We start from the raw sequence: 21,496 nt of genomic DNA on the forward strand, positions 1-21,496 counted from the left end.
GCCCTCAATCAGTGTCCTTTCTTTCCTCCAAGAGGACAGTCACTTCACCCTCAAAGACAGTTCACAAGAGCTACAATGGACACTGTTATGGACTGAACTGTGTTCCTCCAAAATTCATATGTTGAAGTCCTAACCCTCAATGTGACTATATTTGGAGATTGGGTCTTTAGGGAGGAAATTAAGATTAAATTAGGTCATAAGGTTAAGGCCTAATCTAATACGACTGGTCCTTATAAGAAGAGGAAGAGACACCAGTTCTCTCTCTGTCTCTGTCTCTGTCTCTCTCGCTGAATGTGCACAGAGAGAAGGCAGCCATCCACAAGCCAGGAAGAGAGGTCTCACCAGAATCAACCCTGACAGCACCTTGATCTTGGATTTCTAACCTCTGGAACTGTGACAAAATAAATTTCTGTTGTGCAAGCCACTCAGTCTGTGGTGCTTTGCCATGGCAGCCCAAGCAGGTTAATACATACATCATTGCTTTATCACCTACACTCCTCTGACAGGTTTTCACACCACCCTTCCTCTCACTGGAGCTTGTTAACAATGCTTTCATCACTCTGACTTCCCAAAAGCCCTCTCTGTCCACACCTCACCCATGTTCATGCCCACTTGGGAATCATGCCCCATCTAGGGAGTGACCTATGAAGCATCTTGTCCTTCTCTGTAATTTCCTCCCGCATTCCTTCTCAGTTCAGGATTTCAGACTTCCTCTGAAATTTTCCCAGCTTGACCTTGCTTCTGACTAACTTCTTTCCAGGCCTTCCTCATTCTCTGATGGGTCTCAAGAAGCCATTCCAAGTATTTAGATGGTTTGCTGTCACAGTGCAAAATGTGCTGGGTCTGACCAAACCCAACAGGTTTCACAGCATGGTAATTGGGGAAATAATGTAATGTCACATTACAAAGAGAAAAAGACTATGTTTTCCTTTGACTTTAGGGAATTCACAATCATACTTTACTGCCTAAATTTCCTATCCTAGAAGGTTGGCAGGAGGGAAAAACCTAGGGAGAAATTAGAGGATCACAGAATCTTCCAGAACTGGATGGGCCCATAGATGTCACAGCTTGAATCCCCTCAGAAACACTCCCTCCCCCCCCTCCCCCCATACCAAGTGAAGGTCAGCTTCTGGATGTGTACCTCTAGTGACAGAGAACGCCCCACCTCACAAGGCAGCTGAATCCATAGTGGAACAACTCTAATGGTTGCAAAGTCCTTCTTTACCTTGAGCTTAAATCTCCCCATTTAGTCCTACTTGTGCCCTCTACAGTGCAACAGAACAAGTCAAATCTCTCTTCCACAAGCTAGTCTTTCCAATATCTGAGGACAGGGGTTGTACCCACCCTCAAATCTTCTCCAGGTTAAGCTTCCTCTTCTCATGTGTCTGCTTCTCACTGGCCACCCTTGTTGCTCTCTCTGTTGCCCTCAGCCCCACCTGTGTCCCAAATAGGTCTCAGACCCTGGGCCTCTAGACCAGTCCAGACATGGGTTGTCCAGAGCTAAGCAGGCTGCCCTTCTTGACTTAGCATCTGTTTTTAACATCATGTGGCTTCAAATACTTTTAAACCTGCCTCTCAGCCATGGGTCCTTGGCAGTGCTGAGGATGAAGCCAGTCCCTCTAATTCCCATCACTGTCAGAGAATCTGCCTCTAAATTATCTGGACCATTTAACAAGAATAGATTTCCTCTCATTGCAATTTAGATTCCTGATAATGTGGTTTGCCTTAACAATACAGTGGCTCTATCACTTAAATTTTTTTCACTTCAATCCCTCCAGGGTTTGGCACAAATCTGATGTTTTCCCATGAGCCTTCTCTAAAGGGAAAACCACTTAAACCACAAGGAAGACATCTGGCCAAATTCATTTCTCCATACCAACTATTAATGTCTGGAGTTGGAAGCTAGCAGGGACTGCATCTACCTCTCAAACCAAAGGCAGACATCAGTCCATCTAGTGATCGCTCCTTCAGTGCTTAACTCAGCCCTAGAAATGGGCTCCCTAAACCATGCTACTCACAGAGTGCTCTGCGGGCCAGAAGCATTGGCTTCACCCAGGAGCTTAGGAGAGCTATGAGTGCTTAGTCCCCCCCCCCCCCACCTACTGAATCAGAGAAGTAAGGGTAGTTCTTACACACAGTGAAGTTTGAGAAACCTGCCCTAGACTGCACTGAAGCTCACTGTTCCTCCTTAAACTTGTTTTGACCTCTCTTTGGGAGCAGAAGCCAGGGACTAACTACAAACTTGGGATGCTAAGATGAGGTGGACAAAAAGTTTGGGGTGAAAGAGGCTCTCTCTCCAAAATCCCCTACTGAACTTCCGGAGTTTACCATGGCATTTGGGCCACCCAGTGGGAGACACTGTCACTTCTCTACATGCCAACATATAGCACATGGACTGAAACAAACTTTGACGAGTCTCACTGGTGAACCCCAGACCCGGCAGGCTCAGTTGAATAAAGACTTCCAGAGTATCCTCACGCCATAGCAAAGTTACTGAGACATTTCATACGGAAGTCTACAGAAGCCACTCAAAGGTGTGGGAAATCCTTCCACAATTTGTCTCCTCAAGAGAGGGGGTTATAAGAGATCCCAGAGCGTGACCTCAACCACCAGAGTCAATAAATATTGCTGACTGGAGGGCTCCTCTTCCCTGCCATGGCATGAAAATGGGAAGAGGAATTACAGGCTCTCAAGGGTCTCTGCAATCTAGCCTCATCCTCCTTCTCCAATCCCAGAAGCCCCTCCACACTCTTCCAAGTCCTGTACGCTCTAGCTAAATCACACAGACCCAGCCTCCTGGATATGCCCTGGGCTTTCCTGCCTCCTGCTTTTGTTTACACCATTTCCTTCTGCTTGGAACTCCCTCTCCATCAAGCTCTACCTGCAAAAACACTGTCCCAGTGGCCAAAGGGAAGCCCAGTCCCATCTCTCTGCTGACACCTTCCAGAGCCAATCTCTTCCTCCTCTGACCTCTTACCCCACCTGTCGTCTGTTGCACTCTCCTGGTGCCTGTCAGGCCCTATTTTGGTAACTGCTTCCGTACAAGTGTTGTCCCCCAAATATCCTCTAGCTCTTGAAGAGCATTTCTGCTTCCACTTAGCATAGGACCTTTCTTGCACATGGCAAGCACTCAGTAAAAGTCTGCTGAGTGAGTGAGTGAGTGGGTGGGTGAGTGACAGCAAATCCTTGGAGTCTCCTCTTGAGGAAACGACAGGAACCATGGTGACCAAATGCCTTTGAGTTGCATTTATTCCCACTGGCTGCATGGAGTCGGGACTCTTAATGGGGACATGCCAAGGATGGCTCTCTCCTGAGGAAGAGGCAATAAACCTGTCCTGCCAGGCCCACACGGGGCCCGTTAAAGACAGTGGGGCTGATTAGAGACTCTAAACTGCTCTGAGATGTCAAAAGGGTGACCTGTAAGCTCAGTGTTAGTGAGACCAAGACCTCAAGGGGGATCCGACCTTGAGGGTTAGTCCATCAAATAGGCAAAAAATTTTAAATGATAATATTTGGTATTGGCAAGTAAATAGTCTCTCCCATATAGTTCTGATAGAAATGTAATTCTGGAAAGCAGTTTGTTGGCACAAATCCAAAGATCATCTCCTTCCACCATACGATCCTACTTTTAGTATTCTATCTTAAGAAATTATCAGAGATGCAGAGAAAGACTTATTCTTAAGGATTTCCTTAGTATGTTCAATGCCACCTTATTTACAATACAGGAAAGTTGGAAACAACATCAATGACCAACAATGGGAAAACCACTGGATAAATTAAGGTACATACTTAGGATGAAATATTACACTGCCTTTAAAATTATAGCTTTGAAGAATTTGTTATGAGGAGATGATTGTCACAAAAATGTCAAATAAAAAAAACATACAAAGTTATATACCATATGATCCCCAAATTTTTAAAGATAGATAGGCAGATATAGAGACAGAGATATCCAAATTAAGCAGTGATTATCTCTGGAAAAGAAAACAGTAAGTGTGTTTTTGTATTTTTCTAAATTTCCCACAATGAGTTTGTGTAATTTGATAATCAGAACACAATTCTTTAAAACCTTTAACAATAAAGGGCAACAATTCCAGGGTGGTCTCAGATTAACTTGTAGAGCCTGAAGTCTCAGAACAAAGCTTGCAGGGAAGTTATGTATTTGTTTCTGGGGTTGTAGAAAAAGACATGAAAATATCATTGAATGCTAATTGAAAATTATGTTTTATATGACATAAAATAGAAAATAGGAAATATATGGGAAAGCTTATTACTTGCCAACACTCAGTCATCTGATGTTAGAGCGGGGATTACCTTGGAAATAATTAAAGTCAACTCTATTCTTTCAAATGAAAACAAAATTAAAGCCCAGAGGAAGAAAGTGATTCAAGTTTACACATTCATTTTTTCTTTACTTCCACACCCTTAGCAAAGTAAGATAGTATGTGAACACTCAGGACCACTAGCTGAAGAGTCAAGAATTGCCTAAAGCAACAGACAATGGCTCTGTGTGTGTCCCTAGCTTTACCATCAGAGGTAGCCACTGGATTGAAAAAACAGTGCCCTGTATATGCCTTGAAAGCACAGTTAAACTGTGTGCCTGCCCCCCACCCCCGCTTCTTCCCCTCCTATTAAGCACACGGAGAGGATTCCCACCCGGTTCTAATCTTGGTCCAGTGGTTAGGACTCTGCGCTCTCACTGTCGAGGGCCCAGGTTCAATCCCTGGTAGGGGAACTAAGATTCCACAAGCCATGTGGTGCAGCCAAAGAAAAATAATTCTTGGCTCTGCCAGGACAAATTATGTGACCTTGAGCAAGTCACGTTACTACCCTGAGCCTCAGTTTTCTCCACTATAAACTGAGGATAAGAATACTTCTTAGCCTATTTCACAAGGGTGTTCTCTGGCTTAAATGAAGTGACACGTGAGAAATCTTTAGGAAAGTTTTACCCCACAAAGCCATACTATTCAGAAGAAATATTAATGATGCTTTTACATAGCCCGTGTTTTGATGGAGTTCCCTGAATTTCCTTAGACAGAGTGGTCATTTTCTCTTGGAGGGAGCAAGATCTTTGTAGCTTAAATGGAAAATGCACTCAGCTAATTTCAGGGAACCACTTTCTTTGTTAATGGATCATATAACACCCAGAATGTCCAGAGCTCTGGAGATGGCTTCCTGTTCTCAGCTTCTGTCTTTCCTTTAAGGAATGCTACCAGGATATCTCAGGGCCTCCTCTCCACTCCTCTGGGCTGTGCTGGATGCCTCCCTCGAGATATCCTCAGACAGTGGTTCTCAAACTTTGGCATGCACCACAATCTACACTCAAAATACAGGATGTCCACTTAAATCTGAATTTCAGATAAAAGAATGCATTTTTTAGTAAAAGTATGTGCCAATATTGCGTGATACCTACTTATACTAAAAAAGCATTCACTGTCTGAAATTCAGAGTTAGCTGGCCAGCCAGTATTTTTATTTGCTAAATCTGGCAACCCTAGTCAGAATCACCTGGAAGATTTGCTAAACCACAGATGGCTGAGCCCCATCCCCTCAAGTTTCTGATACACTGGTCGAGGTTGGGGTTGGAAATTTTGCATTTCTAACAAGAACCCAAGTTTTTTTTTTTTTTTTTTTTTTGCTGCTGCTGCTGTGGATACCACACTTTGAGAGCTCCATCCTAGGAGAATAAGAAAGGGAGAGAGGATGACTAACTTACAGTGCCTCCTTGGAGGCCAAGTGTTGGGCCAGGCACTTCATTCACCTTATCTGATCATGCTCACAACAGTCTGTGAAGTGCATATTGTTCTCATCTTCATTTTACAGGTAAGAAGTCTGAGGACCAGAGCAGTGACGTGATTTGCCCAAGGTCCCACAGCCCAATGTGACCGATGCCCAAGGGACAGAAGAAGAGGCCAGAGCACCACGCTGTCTGTCCCCCTTCCTCCCCAGACATTCCCTTCTGAACTTCCCTGAAGGGGCACAATGCGGTCAGACCCCCCAACCCACCTCATCGACTCATTGAAAATTCAGGAACAGCATGTGTGTATCTGCATCACACTTGTATTTCCGATACTTCCCTCATCCTCTGGTGAACTGGTCTTTAATCTAAATTAATATCTTGGGGCAGGTGGTGGTGGTGGGATGAATTGGGAGATTGGGATTGACATATATACACCAGTATGTATAAAATAGATAACTAATAAGAACATGCTGTATAAAAATATAAAATAGAATAAAATACAAAACAAATAAAATAAAATAAAAAAATTTTAAAGACTCCAAAGAGTTTATGAGGATTATATCTATCTATATTTATATTGGAGCTATAAAATGAGAAATTGAAAGAATATGTACTTATGAAATCATTTAAAATAACAATAATAGACTTATTATATGATAACAAAAAATAACATGTATTAATAAAAAGTGACTCTATTTTCCAAACTAAAAATAAATAAATTGATTAATTAATTAATTCACATCTTGGTTCCCTTAGTAAGGAATCTTTTCACAGGGGAAGTTTGAAAAGGTTTAATCTTTGACCCTTGCCATCTCTTAGGGAATGACATTTCCTGGATTGGGACAGAAGAGAAGGTGGGGCTCACATATTCAGGCTATTTAATTTCAGAGACTCGTAAATATTTAGACACAGGTGTTCTCCAGAGTCATCATAATCTCTGTTTACCCTATGTCAGCTCAAAACGGACAATGGTGGCCTTTCACTTATTATCTTCATGAACTCTCTCTTTGCCCCAACAGCCAAAGGGGCGTGAAATCAGGAAACCACTGCCAAAGCTGGCATCTTCCCACAGGCTGTTGGCACAAAAGGGGGGTGAGGTCTTCTGTTGGCATTTATAGGTCAAGGAGGCTGACGACCAACCCTCTCACCAGCTCAGACGGGCTCATCCTTGGGATGATCAACAACTCAGGGTCGCTCACCTGAAGGGCCTGATCAGTATGCATGGTCTCTCCCCTATGCTGGCCCTCTTTCAGTTCCCAAGTATCCAAGGCTCCTCCTCACCTCAGGCCTTTGACAATTCTGTTCCTTCTGCTTGGATCGCTCTTCCCCCAGTCTTCACATGGCTGCCTCCTTCTCATCTTTCAGAGCTCAACCTAAATGCCCAGTCCTCAGAAAGGCCTTCCCTGATCCTCTTATGTACATAAAGACTCAAACACATTTCCTTCTTAATCCTCACCACTATTTGAAATTTCAGATACATTTTGTAAGAATGTGTGTCACACACACATACACACACACACACACACACATAAATATATGCCAGCACCTAACACAGAATGTGGCACATAGAAGATAATCAATATGTAAATGTAGAATGAAATAATAGCAATGCATATATGGATAAATGATTGAATTCACACTTTAAGAAGCAGCATCTGGGGACTTCCCTGGTGGTCCAGTGGCTAAGGCTCTGCGCCCCCAGTGCAGGAGGCCTGGGTTAGATTCCTGGTCAGGGAACTAGATCCCACATGCCGCAACTAAGAGTTCGCGTGCTGCAACTAAAGATCCCGCATGCCTCAATGAAGATCCCGCCTGCAGCAGTGAAGATCCCGCGTGCCGCAACTAAGACCTGGTGCAGCTAAATAAATAGATAAATAAAAAGAAGGAAGATCTGGAGATGAGATACAATAATAAGGACAATGATGATGATGATGATAAGAATGTCCAACTTGGGTAGTACTAACTGTATACTATTCTAAGAGATTTACATGTATTAACTACTTTAATCCTCAAAACAACCCTGTGAGGTAGGTGCTATGACCTCTATTTTGAAGTTGAGGAAACTGAGTCAGGAGAGGGTAAGTAACTCAGCCAAGGCCACAGAGATAGGAATGGATGGAACTGGGGTTAAGACCAAGGCAGCCTGGCTCCAGAGCCTATGCTCTTAACCCCAACTCCAAATCACCTCCCTTGCATACAGTTCATCCAAAACAAACATATAGCTGCAGCCAACTCAAAATGTGCCATGCCACTGGTAGACAGGGAAAGCCCAGACACATTTCTAACATGAACAATCCAAAGACTTCATCATGGCTGCTAGTTTCAGCACTCTTCTGACCTCAACCAACTAGAGGTATTGATTATAACTTACTTTTCCCTTTCTCTGTTGGCAGAAGTGCTAATGTGTTAGAGAATGCTGGGAAGACAGCCAGAGGGAAAGGAGAAGCCAGGAGTTTAGGTACAAACTAGATGACAGGAACTTGGCTACACACCAGTCAACTGAGGCCTCGGAACACAAAGGATACATGGGATGGTGAGTGCCTGTGCATGAATCAGAGAAACTCCTCAGAGGAGACCAAGCCTTGAAGAATTGGAGGGAAATGGGTCCACCAAAGAGAGAGAGAGAGGGAAGGATGAGGGGGAGAGAGCAAAAGGAGGAGGAAAGCAGAGGGGAGGAAGAGGAGGAGAAGGAAGAGAAGAAAGAGGAGGAGGAAGAGAAAGAACTGGTCCTTCAAGAGTAAGGCAGTCACTGGCATGCTAAGCAAAAAACTCTCACCACAAAGGAGACACAGATATATGGGAACTGACAAGTTTTGCAAAATCTTGACTTAAACTGAGAGAAACCAAATGTTTGAGATAGTGAGGAAGCATGGCCACACCAGACTTTACCAAGGAGTCCAATCTGGGCTGAAATCAGGCACTCTGATTAGGGCCAGGCTTGGTTTTCCAGTTTTACTACCATGAGCCAAGAAAAAAAAAAAAAACCTAAAGAAAAAAATGTTCTGTGTACATAGGAACAGAAACGTGGAGCACTGCTGGAAGCAGCCTTTCACTTGGACTCAGCACTCTCCTAACCTCCTGAATTCTTTCCACCGCCTACACAGTGTGGTCACTGCACCAGAGAGGAGAATGCAGGCTGAGGGCTCAGGTGACATCAACAAAGGGATCCAGTATGAGGGTCTGGGGACATATCCCTCTTCTCCCTCTCATTCCTTTAATTCAGCACATACTAGATGCAAGGCCCTGGACTAGGTGGTGGAAGAGATTAAAAAAAAAAAAAAAGATTAAGAAAAACACAGGCTCAACCCTGGGACAAATGAAAGCACACACAGCTACATGCAATCAGAGCAGGAAGACAGGGCCACCTGGACTTGGCAGTCACTTCCACCCAGGCTTATTAAGGTCAAGTACTTGTCTGTCTCCCAGCTCACATCTTCCCGACCCTTGCTCCCTTGGCGAGCTCTCTGCCTCTCCTGTGTCCATTCGCCTTGTTCCTGCTCTTCCTCTCTCATTCATGAGTTCTCACCTAGGTCTTAGGCCTGCCAGCCTCTTCCAGGCCTCCCGGTGGCCACTCCAGTAGCATCCTAAGTGGCTGAACTTTGATCTGATCATTAGGTTTCAGAGACTTAATCAGATACATTTTACTCAAAAGAGTCTAAGAAGTATGAGAAGCTGTCCTCTTTCCTCAGAGAAAATCTCCATCAGGGTCTCTGGTCAAACCTAAATGAAAGAATGTCTTGGTTTTCAGAGAAACCTGTAGACTGTACCTATAGATCTCATAAATTTCCATCTCAAAGGATAAGGAAAAAGAGACATGAGTAACCAGAAGAACAGGGAGAACCCTAGCTCTGCTGTTATCTTGTGTGAACTTGGGCAACCCATGGGGTTAATCATCATTCTTGCTGGATCACTGAGGATTCAATCAGATAGATGATTGAAAAAAGAACAAGAGCTAAACCTGAGAGTTTGTGTGCCAGGTTCTGTTCTGAGACTGAGTGTGCATCCTCACAACAACCTCAAGTAAGTACTGTTATCTCTGTTATAAGAAAACAAATGTAAGGCACACAGATGTTAAGTAACTCAAACAGGGTCACACAGCTAGTAAGGGGCAGAGGCTGCATTTGAACCCAAGCAGCCTGGCCCAGACCTGAACAAGAGGTCAACAAACTAGAGCCTATGGGCCAAATCTGGCCATCCTCCTGTTTTTATAAATAGAGTTTTACTGGAACACAGCCATGCCCATCCATCTATGTATTGTCCATGGCTGCTTTCATGCTACAGCAGCAGAGTTTAGTAGTTGTGACAGAGATATTTACTCTGTGGGCCTCTGCAAAGAAAGTTTGTCAACCCGTGACCTAAACCACTGTGATATACTCCTCTCTGATGATTCTTTAATAGTAAAGGAAGGAAAGAAACTGTGGCTATTGAGAGACACACAGCCATCACATTTATTTCCACTGGCGATGGACTGGTTCGCATGTACACACCCATTTCCCCCATGCTTGTTCCTTCCTCTGTGGTGTGAAATCTCAGCATTTTAGTCCTGGAAGAGGCTTTGAGATCTCAATCTTACTGTTTCCCACACTGAGGAGACTCTCTGAGACTCAGAGAGGCTGATGATTTGCCTGACGTCACAAATCTAGGACAAAGCAAGTCCTCTGGCTCCTTGTGAGGTCCCCATTCCCTTTAGAATACTTACTTCTTAAGTGTTTGAAAATGCCTTGGGCGTTGTTGAAGGGTTGGCTCAGCCCTGTTGTGCTCGCTGCTCCCATGGACCTGGCTCTGCCAGTGGTCCTGGCTGGTGTGACCAAACTCTCTTCCAAAACAAAAGTTCTCCGTGGGGCTGTGTACCTGGAGCCCTATCTCTCTGAGTAATTTCTGCTGCCACTAGCCAAGGCATGGAGAATTTCCCCTTCAAAGCTCACTTTCCTGCTTTCACGTCTCCCACATCCTCAAAGAATCATTACAGCACAGCATCCAGGCAGTTGTTCATCAAAGGCACCAAACCATGGTGCCAGCCCACAATTACATAAGGTTTCATTTTACTCACGAGGTTTCGTGTTTCTCAGTTGGCTTGGCTTGCCTCAATGTGACTCAGGTTTCTGGGGCCCTCCCTGCCTGGCCCTCTTTGTGAGCTGACCTTCCTTTACCCAGCCCTGGAGTCCTTGCTCCTCCTCCCAATGGTCCCTCACTTCTATCCCTAGGCCAAGCACAAACTATTTCTCCCTCTTGGCCTCATTAACTTTTTAGGAACGGGGTCTTTTTCCAGAGTGCCTGGATCTCCACCTGTTACAGGTCACAACTACTGCATTCAAAGTCACTGAAGCACCCAGGAATGCCCCCCAACTGGCATCTCCTTTATCCAATCTTCTTTCAGATTTTATGAGCTCTGATTTCCACCTGCTTTTCTCATGGGTGACTATCCAAGCCCTCGGGGCCTCAGGTGTATCAATCCAAGGTCAATACAAGTCCTTTCCTCCTAAAAATCCCCTGGGACTATCTTTCCGAAGCTTCTCTGGTTGCTCACGCATTCTACAGCACAAAGCAACAGGGCTAAAGGCAGATGAAGGAGGAAAAGTGTCCCCTTGGAGGCTGAGAGAAATGTCAGCTCCAAGAGCCTGTGGCTCCTGTGATGTCCTCCTTGGGCCAGCACATTTGAGGACAGATATTCTGGTTATAAATTTATAGACCAATGACAGGCTTAAACTGACTTTGTATTTTAATCCAAAGGGAAATTTAGAAGCATAGTTTTGTGAATTCCCTGGCAGTCCAGTGGTTAAGACTCCGCACTTCCACTGCAGGGGGCACGGGTTCTATTCCTGGTCAGGGAACTACCATCCCGCATGCCCCGCGGCCAAAAAAAAAAGAAAGAAAGAAAGAAAGAAAATACAGAATGTCTTGGCAGGCCCCAATTATCTGCACTACCTATTCAGGTATTTTTCTCTCAATGCTCACCCAGAAGGATCCCCTACAGCCTGGCCGACATCAGCACAATGGCTTGAGCGAGGACGAGGACGGCTGGGAGAGGCACGCATCCACCCAAGAGAGGTCCCCAAACCTCTCCTCCCCACCAGGGTGTGGGTCCCTCAAATGTCCCTAAAACCTTGGGGGGGTGCCCCATATTTCCCACACACGTGCTTCTCCTTTGCACCCAGAAGTGCAATTGAACTGGTCAAACCACACGTTCCAATTTGGGGACTGCAGAAGGCAGCCATATCCATTTAAAAAAAAAAAGAAAGAAATATATTCTTTCTGAAATATAGTTTTGATGCAGTTTAAACTATTTTTCAATTCTGGAGAGAAAGTAGTTTGATTTGCATTTTCTTGCATGCTTTGTTGTTCTTTCAAGTGTGTACTACAATAGTTTTAAAATCATTTTAAATTTTAGGATGGAAATCATCATGCTTATTTTTCTTCTAAATGAGCAGTTTTTAAATTTTGTAAGTCAGCAGAACCTTGCCCTCAAACAAAATCTTAGCAGATTCCCCTCATATAAAATAAATAAAAGCCGGGTTGCTGGGAAGGAGAGTGAGGGCACCCCTGAGGCATTTCTACAGCGCCTAAGAGTTGTAGTGAACATATTTTTAAAGACTGCTACCGGGGAGGGGGAAGGGTAAGCTGGGACGAAGTGAGAAAGTAGCACTGACATATATACACTACCAAATGTAAAATAGATAGCTAGTGGGAAGCAGCTGCATAGCACAGGGAGATCAGCTCTGTGCTTTGTGACCACCCAGAGGGGTGGGATAGGGAGGGTGGGAGGGAGGCTCTAGAGGGAGGGGATATGGGGATATATGTATACATATAGCTGATTCACTTTGTTATACAGCAGAAACGAACACAACATTGTAAAGCAATTATACTCCAATAAAGATGTAAAAAAAATAAATAAAAGATAAAAACTACTACCTTAGAATATAACCATACTTTACTGAATCAAAAACACCAACTATTGTTAAGACATACCACGGAGCACGAAGAAAGAAAAAACATTGCCACTTAAAGTATGGCATGCCACTGACTGTCAGACACAGTCAATCTCAGAACTGTAAAAATGTGGTCAATGTGTAGCTGGAATTGATGACTTACAGTAGTATAAATAAATTACATATAAATCGTGTTCATATACTCACACAGTCAATGTGAAAGTTAAATTTAAGTGATATGGTAGCAATATCTTCACATAAATGCTAGCTTCCATTTACTGGGCACCAGACAAGTGCCAGCTGGGGCGTTGCCCTGACACTCTTAACCTTCCTTCCATTTGTTAATGTTCCCATTTACTGAGCACCTGCCAAGCACAGTGCTGAGTGCTGCACATGCATAATCTCATTTAATCCTGACAAGAAGCCTCCAAAGTACATATTATTCTCCTGTTTTATAGAGGGAGAAACTGAAGCTCAGGGAAGTTCAGTGACTTCCCCAAGGTCATACAACTAGTAAATGAGGCAGGTCAGATGAGCTGACTTCAAAGCCCATACTCATTCTACTCTAGAATTTTCTAGAATTAGAGCATTTTCAGAGTTGGGAGGGACTTAGAGGTCATTGTATCCCCATTCAAGAATCCCCCTTGGGGGGGCTTCCCTTGTGGCACAGTAGTTGAAAATCTGCCTGCTAATGCAGGGGACACGGGTTCGAGCCCTGGTCTGGGAAGATCCCACATGCCGCGGAGCAACTAGGCCCGTGAGCCTCAACTACTGAGCCTGCACGTCTGGAGCCTGTGCTCCGCAACAAGAGAGGTCGCGATAGTGAAGAGGCCCGCGCACTGCGATGAAGAGTGGCCTCCGCTTGCCGCAACTAGAGAAAGCCCTCGCACAGAAACGAAGACCCAACACAGCCAAAAATAAATATAAAAATAAATAAATAAATACATAAATACATAAATAAAAAGATAACTATTTAAAAAAAAAAAAAAGAATCCCCCTTGCCAGGATCCCTAATAGATGTTGATATTCTCAGTAAATCTGACCAGATAGGGAAGAGTCTACCCAAACCAGTGATTATCAAGCCTGTCTGACCATCAAAAGCACCTGGGAAGCTTTTTTAAAATGCAGATTCTTGGGGCCCTCTTCCAAGGTTTTTTAATCTAGTAGGTCTGGAGTGAGGCCCAGGAATATGTATTTTTAGAAAGCACATCCCGGTGACTCAGATACATGGGCAGGTTTACGAACGATTAATGTAATCTCGTGAAACCTTAGATGGCAACTGTTGTTGGAGGAAGAAAAGTCAAATTTCAGCCTCATCAAGGAAGCAGGAACTTCTGCACAAAAGCGGAATGATGCCATGTTTCTCTGTTGGTTAGAATAATCCGAGACATGAGTAAGGAAAACAACACCCACCGGAAACCCCACATGAACCATTGAAACTTACCTGTTTTGGGTGGGGCTAATCCTCTCATCACCCAATTCTCAGCCCAGACCTAAACCCAGGTGCCATCAGGAAGAAAGACATCATCACTGGTTAAGATGTGATGTGTTCCCAGGCCTAGCCCAAAATGTATATCTCCTACGGTTGGTTCTGCCCCATGCCTCTGCCTTCTTGTTGGCTTCTCCAAGACCCAGAGATTGGAAGCTAAGGCCTTATCCCCAATAAATCAGCCCTAGAAAGTTTACATGAAGAGATATGAGTTTCCTGTTAAAGAGGGAGGAAGGAAGAGAAAAGAGGTCAGGATGCAAACCAAGGCTGTATGAACACATGGCAGGCTTACTCTTGGGGGCACTGAAGCATTAGATGGGGTGGGGGTACACTGGTTTCCAAACAACTAAAGTAAACTTCAAGGTCCTATTCAGTTTTCTATTTCAGAAAATCTCAAGTCCACTGAGATTTCATGCCAGCCTTGGCTGTGAAATCTGTAGAGCAGCACTGTCCAATAGAACTTTCTAAAATGATGGAAATGTTCTAGATCTGCAGTGTCCAATATGGTGGCTACCATCTACATGTAGCTATTAAGCACTTGAAATATGGCTAGTGTGACTGAGGAAATAAATTTTTTATCTTATTTTAATTTCAATTTAAAAAGCCAATGTGATTAGTGGCTACCATATCGGACAGTGCAGTTCTAGAGGGACTACTCCAACCTTGCCTTGAACTTTGCGATCAGAGCTGCCTATCCAACACCAGCTTTTAGGAAAGCACCAAAGTCCAAAGATGAGAAGATAAAATGTGTCAGGAGAGACCACCATGAGGGACTCACCACAGAAGTCAGCATCTGCCCAGTATTCTTGGCCAAGGGTAAAGCAGAAGTGACTTCAGGGATAACATTAGCAACTGTGAAGATGCCAATTATTAAAATCCATCCCCAAATAGCTGATCAAAGGCCAAGTGCAGGAAGTGGCATGATTTCCTCCTACCTTCCCTCTGTTCTGTGTATACGACAGTGACAGCCTCCACTTTTTTGCTTCTCTTCTTCCATAGCTGTCGCTCTCTTCTCATTGTATGTACACTTCATTACCCCTGCCCCTTTCACCAGCCAGTCCTGCTTGTATCTTACACCCAAAGAATTTCACAATTTGGCCAATCTGGTCAACCGGTAGTTTCGATGAGAACTCTGGATTGAAATAATCATTGGGCTGACTAATAACCCAGCAGAGCCCTGTGCTGTTAGGATGGAAGGGCCCTTCCAGTTTCTCTTCCACCCATGCACATGTCCTTTGATTGGGATACTTCTGCCTATGTGCAAGTGTCAGGGAAAACACCTCACATTTATACAAAATACAAAATCCATCAAGAGATGAGGAAAACTGTAACTGGGGACAGTAGGGGGCTCCTTCTCCAGCCACTCTACAAATGTTTATTGAGGGCCTCCTGTGTATCAGGCACTGTGTTAGGCTCCTGAGGTAGGAGAGATAAAGTCTCTCCTCTGTGGATCTTAAAGTAGCAAAAAGGTAGCAAAAGAGCTACTATTTATTGAGTTTCCACCCCACAAGCAGTCTCCGCTTCTCATCATACTCCTGGAAGGCAAATATTACCAACTCCCATTTTATAGAAAGAGAATTGGAATCTCAGACTTGCCCAAGATCACCTCGGACTGTGTGCTCTTTTTGCTTCTCCACACTGTCCTCCTTGTGAAGTCTTTCCTCTGTTTATCCCTTGAAAAAATTCCAAGTGTTATTTATTTAAAGGCTATTCCCTTACCGCAAAAGATTAAGGGTGCCCAGAGACCTGGAGAGCAGGTGACCCATTATCAGGGATCTAAGGCAGGAAGAAAGAATCACCATCACCCAAAGCCAACAAGAAAATGGCCTCCTATGGAGAGTATCATAGTTCAGCAAATAGTATTTCAGAGAAAACTTACCGGCCACCACACCATACTTCGTCCTGCCAGGAAGAAGCCTCCAACAGTCCCACGATTAGTGGAAAACATGGCCTGGGGAGGAAGTGTCAAAAATTTAATAGAAAACTAGAACAGAGTAACCTTGCCAGCCAAGAGGACCAACCCCATCCCCCATATACTTGCACTTTCTTCAACCCACTTCACTTTCTGAAACACTTCCACATTCCTTACTTCCTTGGAGCTCAGAAGACGGAGGCAGGAACCTATATTTGACAGACAATTAACACAGATTTGTTGAGCCCCCTGTGCGCTATGCAGTGCCAGGGAGAGCATAGCTCAGATCTTTCTGGACCCCTGGCAGGGAGCCTTCCATAGGTCATAGTCTTAGGGCCTCTATAGTGGTTTTTCTGGGAATAGCAAGGGGACCAAGAGCCCCAAGGAGCAGGGGAGGTAGCTAGGGCTGAAACAAAAATAAGTTCCAAGGAATCAGGTTCTGGCAGTTGGTCAGGGCTAGACCATTCTGAAGGTCATTCTGAAGTCGAAGCAGGTTGATACCCTCCAGGCATGGTTGGAGGGACAGGAAAAGAGGGTACGGGGCCCAGACATAACACTTCCAAGTTGGTCTCAGAAATGAAGAGCTTAGAGGAAGAATGTTAGTGTAAAGACTAGGTAGGAAGCTGGACAATTCAGCAAAGATATCGGGGATGGATAAAAGGTGAGGAGAGGTGTATCTGTACAGAGGCTTTTCCTCTCTGGAATGTTCATACCCTCATCTCCTGCATACCCATCTTTCAAGGCCCCTCAAACACTACCTTCCCCATGAAACCTTACCAGACACTCCCCCACACCTCCTCCCCTACAGCCTCCCCGCCAACCCCCCCCAAAAATAATCTCTCTCTCCTGTGAACATCTAGCAAAGTCCATCTATACCTCATTCACAGCCCTTACAAATTTTTTACTTTGTGTTATTAAATTACAAAATTTTTCCAGCTTTATTGGGATATATTTAACAAATAAAAATTGTATATATTTAAGGTGTACAATGTGATGTCTGGGAGAAGCTCCAGAACGTCAGATCTGAGCTCAGTACCAGGAAGAATTTCCTCACCATCAGAACTGTCCAGAGATGGAAATAGCACCACTGGGGTAAGTTTCTGCTGGAAGTATTCGAGTGAAGTGCTAACAATTTGTCAAGATGATTTTGTCAAATGGTTTAAACAAGATACTTGAGAATAGGATGAAGAGGGTTGAATGCAATAAACTTAGGCCCTCACTTTATGAAAATACATGAAGAAAGAAGAAACTCAGCACCACCGGGACACTGTCACAGCAGTGCAAGTTGTGATAAGGACCATGGAGAGGGTATTCCCAGAAAGGACAGTGTCTTAGGGAGGGGGAAGGGTGAGATAGTAGAAAGAGCATTGCCTTTGGCCTCATGAGACCTGGGTTCTGGTCCCAGCTCTGGGGCTGATTCATCTGAGTGACTTCTGGTCACCCTCTCTGATCTTCACCTGTAAAATGGAAAGGTTGGGCTCCCCCAGGGGCCATTAAGACTCAGGCATCCAATGATGCTATTAATGCAAATGACTGCATAAGGCAGGGGTCAGTAAATTTTTTTCTGTTAAGAAAAAGGGTCGGGGACTTCCCTGGTGGTGCAGTGGTTGAGAATCCACCTGCCAATGCAGGGGACACAGATTCAAGCCCTGGTCCGGGGAGATCCCACATGCCACGGAACAGCTAAGCCCGTGTGCCACAACTACTGAGCCTGCGCTCTAGAGCCTGCGAGTCACAACTACTGAGCCCGCACTCCTAGAGCCCATGCTCCACAACAAGAGAAGCCACCGTGATGAGAAGCCCGCGCACCACAACGAAGAGTAGCCCCCACTCACCACAACTAGAGAAAGCCTGCGCACAGCAACGAAGACACAGCACAGCCAAAAAATTAATTAATTAATTAATTAATTTTTTAAAAGTGTCGGGTAGTAAATAGTTTAGGCTTTGTGGGATACATATGAGCTCCACTGCATATTCTTCTTGTTTGGTTTTGTTTTTTCCAACCCCTTAGAAGTGTTAAAAAAAAAAATTCTTAACTTGTGAGCCATACAAAAATAGGCTGTGGGTCAGATTTGGCCCATGGGCTGTAGTTTAACAACCCCTGGCACAAGAGGTTTTAGGATATCTTAATGAAGTCTTCCAGAAGGAATAAAGTCAGAGAGTCAGCCTAAAAGGATACAAAATCCCTCCAGAAACAAACTGAGAGGTGGTGAAAGAAAAATGGAACTACACCCTAAAGAAATAATAAACTCAAGCCCAAATATGATTGGATGAGGCAGCATTGGAAAAGGATAATACAGAACAAAACAATATTGGAAGAGATGGGGATGGTGACAGAGGGCCTGGATCACTCTGTTTCTGCAGCCCAGGGATCATGCAGGAGTCAGGATGCCTGTCCCTGAACCAAGCCACCCTTGACACTCCAACAGAAAAAGAGGAATGTAAACTGGAAGAAATCCAGCACGTTATATGATCAGGGTTTAGAGGCAGTGACTAATGAGGGAAGACTAAATGTAGACAAACACTAGCAGGCTCATTAAGTAGCGTTTAACAAGACAAGTGATACTAATTCACAGATATCTGAAAAATGTAAATACTGTAATCATCAGGACTGGTAGGGCTAAAATGAGATTGGTTAGGGGAACAGAGATTATCAGCAATCGTCTGGGAAACAGGTGGTACAGCACATCTAACAGATGATGGATTCCCATCTTGCCTGCAGCACTTACAAGCTGGGGTGGGGGGAGGAAGGCAGGCAAGGTGGCAAAGCACGTGGTGCCATGGAAAAACGAGAGTCAAGAGACCAGATTTCCATGTATTGCAACCTTAGGCAAATCACAACCACCTGGGGCTTCAGTTTTTCATTCTGTAATGTGGGGATTAGCATTCCTGCCCTCCTTATGGCTTTTTTTGAAGATGTCCTACCCAACTGACAACTTTTGTCCATTTTACTTAAAAGGATAAAAATCATTCAGGGCCTGGCTCATATCCTGGAGGGCAAACGATAATAGTACTAAAAAAGACTCCTAGAGTCCATAAGGAGCTTTCAGATACATCCCTGCAGATCCTCACAGCCACGTGGGGTGTCACAAGAACAGGTAAGATTGTACCCATTGCACATTTGAATAAACTGAGACTGAGCGGGGTTACCAACATCGCAAGGCTGGAACGTGTCACACAGATTCCTTGTGACACTTTAGGTTTTCAGTCACATCTGGTTTCTACAATTACTTTTTTCTTTTTAAAAATAAACACTTCCTTTTATCTCTAAAAAAAAACCTCTTGGCCATGAAGGGGTTAAAGCCCACCCTCCTCTCCTCTAAATCAAAAGACTTCAACCACCTGTTAGCACCCCAGCCTCCTGGCCTGCGGTCCCCCATGAAAGCCTTTGAGAGTGACTGGAATATGTTAACACTTAAAATACCTCTCTTCCAGTGGCTGGGTGTGCCAGCGTCTGTCACAAGTGAAATTTCCAAGTTCAAGACTGCTAAGAACAAGTTTCTCTGGTTTGGTGTGTCCCCATAGTCCCAAAAGGGAGCCACACGCATTTCCCTCTCCCCAGCACCAGGCCACCCTCCAGTCTTCCTCCTCCTCCTCCTCTTCCTGGGCCCAGCTTTTCCAGCTCTCACTCACTCCAGCCCCTAGATCCCAGGGCACAAGACCTCTCCCAGGTGAGGGACGCAGGGCAGCCCCTCTGCCTTGGGCTGCCCCACAGCACCTGCAGCTGGTAAAGGCTGGTGTCCTTCCGGATCTACCCTGTTCCTTTCCCCCTCTGAAACTGGATGACTAAGAGGCAGGACAGTAGTCACCTCCCTGGGGCTCATTTCCCAAGCCCTGGGATCCTTCCTGCAGCTACCAGCTGGTCCTCTCCTGCCCCTCACACCCCCAGCCCCCAGCCTCTCCAATCTTTCACTCTCCTTCTCTGCTCACAGAGCCAGGGTGGGGGAGCCTCCTCGGGCACTGGCCAGCACCCCGTCACTTCTGCTCACCCTTGCTTGGCCCCTCACCTCACACGGTGCCCCCTGAACTCCTCTCAAACATTTCAAAGTCATTTCCACTCGGCTCCACACACCCTTCAGCCCACCCTCCCCTCCTTGCAGTTCACCAAGGCGGTGGCTCCTCCGTGTGCCCCCTCCTCCCTCCCCTTGGCCCTTGCCCCCTCAGCCCGCGTTTCAGGACCCCTACATACCCACAGCCCGACAGCCATCACCACCACGAAGTAGACGACGATGACAGAGATGTCGGCCGCATTGCGGATGCGCTCGTAGGCCTTGAGGGGCTCGGCGGTGGCAGTGGTCGCGGGGCTCCAGGTGCTACTGTCCATGACGGTGGCCGCGATGCGTCCCTCCAGCCCAGGCCGCTCGCTCCTTATATGGTCTCCGGGTTAATGATCAGCCCCGGGGAGGGGACCCGTGAAGTCTGGCAGCAGTGCTGTCTTGCAGGAGCCCCAGCGCTGCGCCGTCGGGGAGCAGCTCTGAGTGCAGAACGAGGAGGAGCTGGCAGAGCTTTGGCGGGGAGGTGGGCGGGTAGATAAGCGCTCTCCCTTGAGCGGGGTGGGGCCGGCCAGGGGGTGGTGCCCTCCTAGCACAAAGGCCCACTGTGCTCCGGCACCGGGCATCAGGCACCGGGCACCGTGCAGCCTCGCCTGGCCTGCTGTGGGGCCACACCCAGGCCAGGGCTCCAGCGGCTCCATTGAGGAGACAGGCTTCCTGGTGCTGGGGGCCTAGAAGCTTCAGATCACCTGCCACCTGCCGTTGGACCAGTCTTGTGTTCTCTGCGGACCTGGCTTCTCCATGTGTAAAATGAGTGCGGGACTGTTCCAGGAATCAGCCAAGTTCTTGGTCTCCATGGAGAACATTCTGGGGAGAACCAGAAGTTGCTGGATGTTGCTGGAAAAAAAATTCAGCATGATGGCAGTATCTTGGCCACTCATCGGTGAGTGGGATGACCACTCACCCATCCACCTTTCTGCCTCTCCCTCTACAGCCTGCAGTGCCCAGGGGCACTGTTACCCCAGCTGTAAGGAAGAAGGAACTGACACTGGGAAAAAGGATCCCACTGGGAGCTATTTCCTTGCCCTGTGCCTCACCCAGTAATGTTATTTGGGGCCCTTCCAAGGCAGGTGGGAGGGAGGAAAGATACTAGAGAATCCCTTCCAAGGAACTCATCAAACCCTAGCCCTTTCTGGGGGCTCAGCCTGCCCATCTGGAAACACATGTCTAATTTGGAAGTCAAGGCTCAGAACAGAGATGACCGTGAGAAGAGGCACAACTCACCCAAGGTCACATAGTGAGCCAGTGACAGAGGTGACCATGCAGCCCAGACCAAGGCAGGCCTAGTTCAGAGGAGGGTTGGGATGCTCTCAGGGGCTGGTGCTGGAGGCCCCAGAGCAGCCACTTTGGAGAGGGGACCCTTGCTGGGTGATGAGGT

The 21,496-nt window shown here is 45.8% G+C and overlaps 1 protein-coding gene across 1 annotated transcript in view; it reads right to left on the reverse strand.

Annotated features, from left to right (window-relative positions):
• The window catches only part of SLC5A1 (solute carrier family 5 member 1), a 57,107-nt gene extending 36,600 nt beyond the window's left edge, over window positions 1-20,507 (reverse strand). The window contains exons 1-2 of the mRNA XM_036823768.1: window positions 20,256-20,507; window positions 16,034-16,105 (exon numbers count right to left, since the gene is read on the reverse strand). Of these exons, the coding sequence (XP_036679663.1) occupies window positions 16,034-16,105; window positions 20,256-20,390 (207 nt within the window). The 5' untranslated portion in view covers window positions 20,391-20,507. The remainder of the gene's footprint in view (window positions 1-16,033; window positions 16,106-20,255) is intronic.
• Between the last annotated feature and the right edge of the window lie 989 nt (window positions 20,508-21,496).

Source organism: Balaenoptera musculus, chromosome 14, assembly GCF_009873245.2.
Source record: "Balaenoptera musculus isolate JJ_BM4_2016_0621 chromosome 14, mBalMus1.pri.v3, whole genome shotgun sequence".
NCBI classification, from domain to species: Eukaryota; Metazoa; Chordata; class Mammalia; order Artiodactyla; family Balaenopteridae; genus Balaenoptera; species Balaenoptera musculus.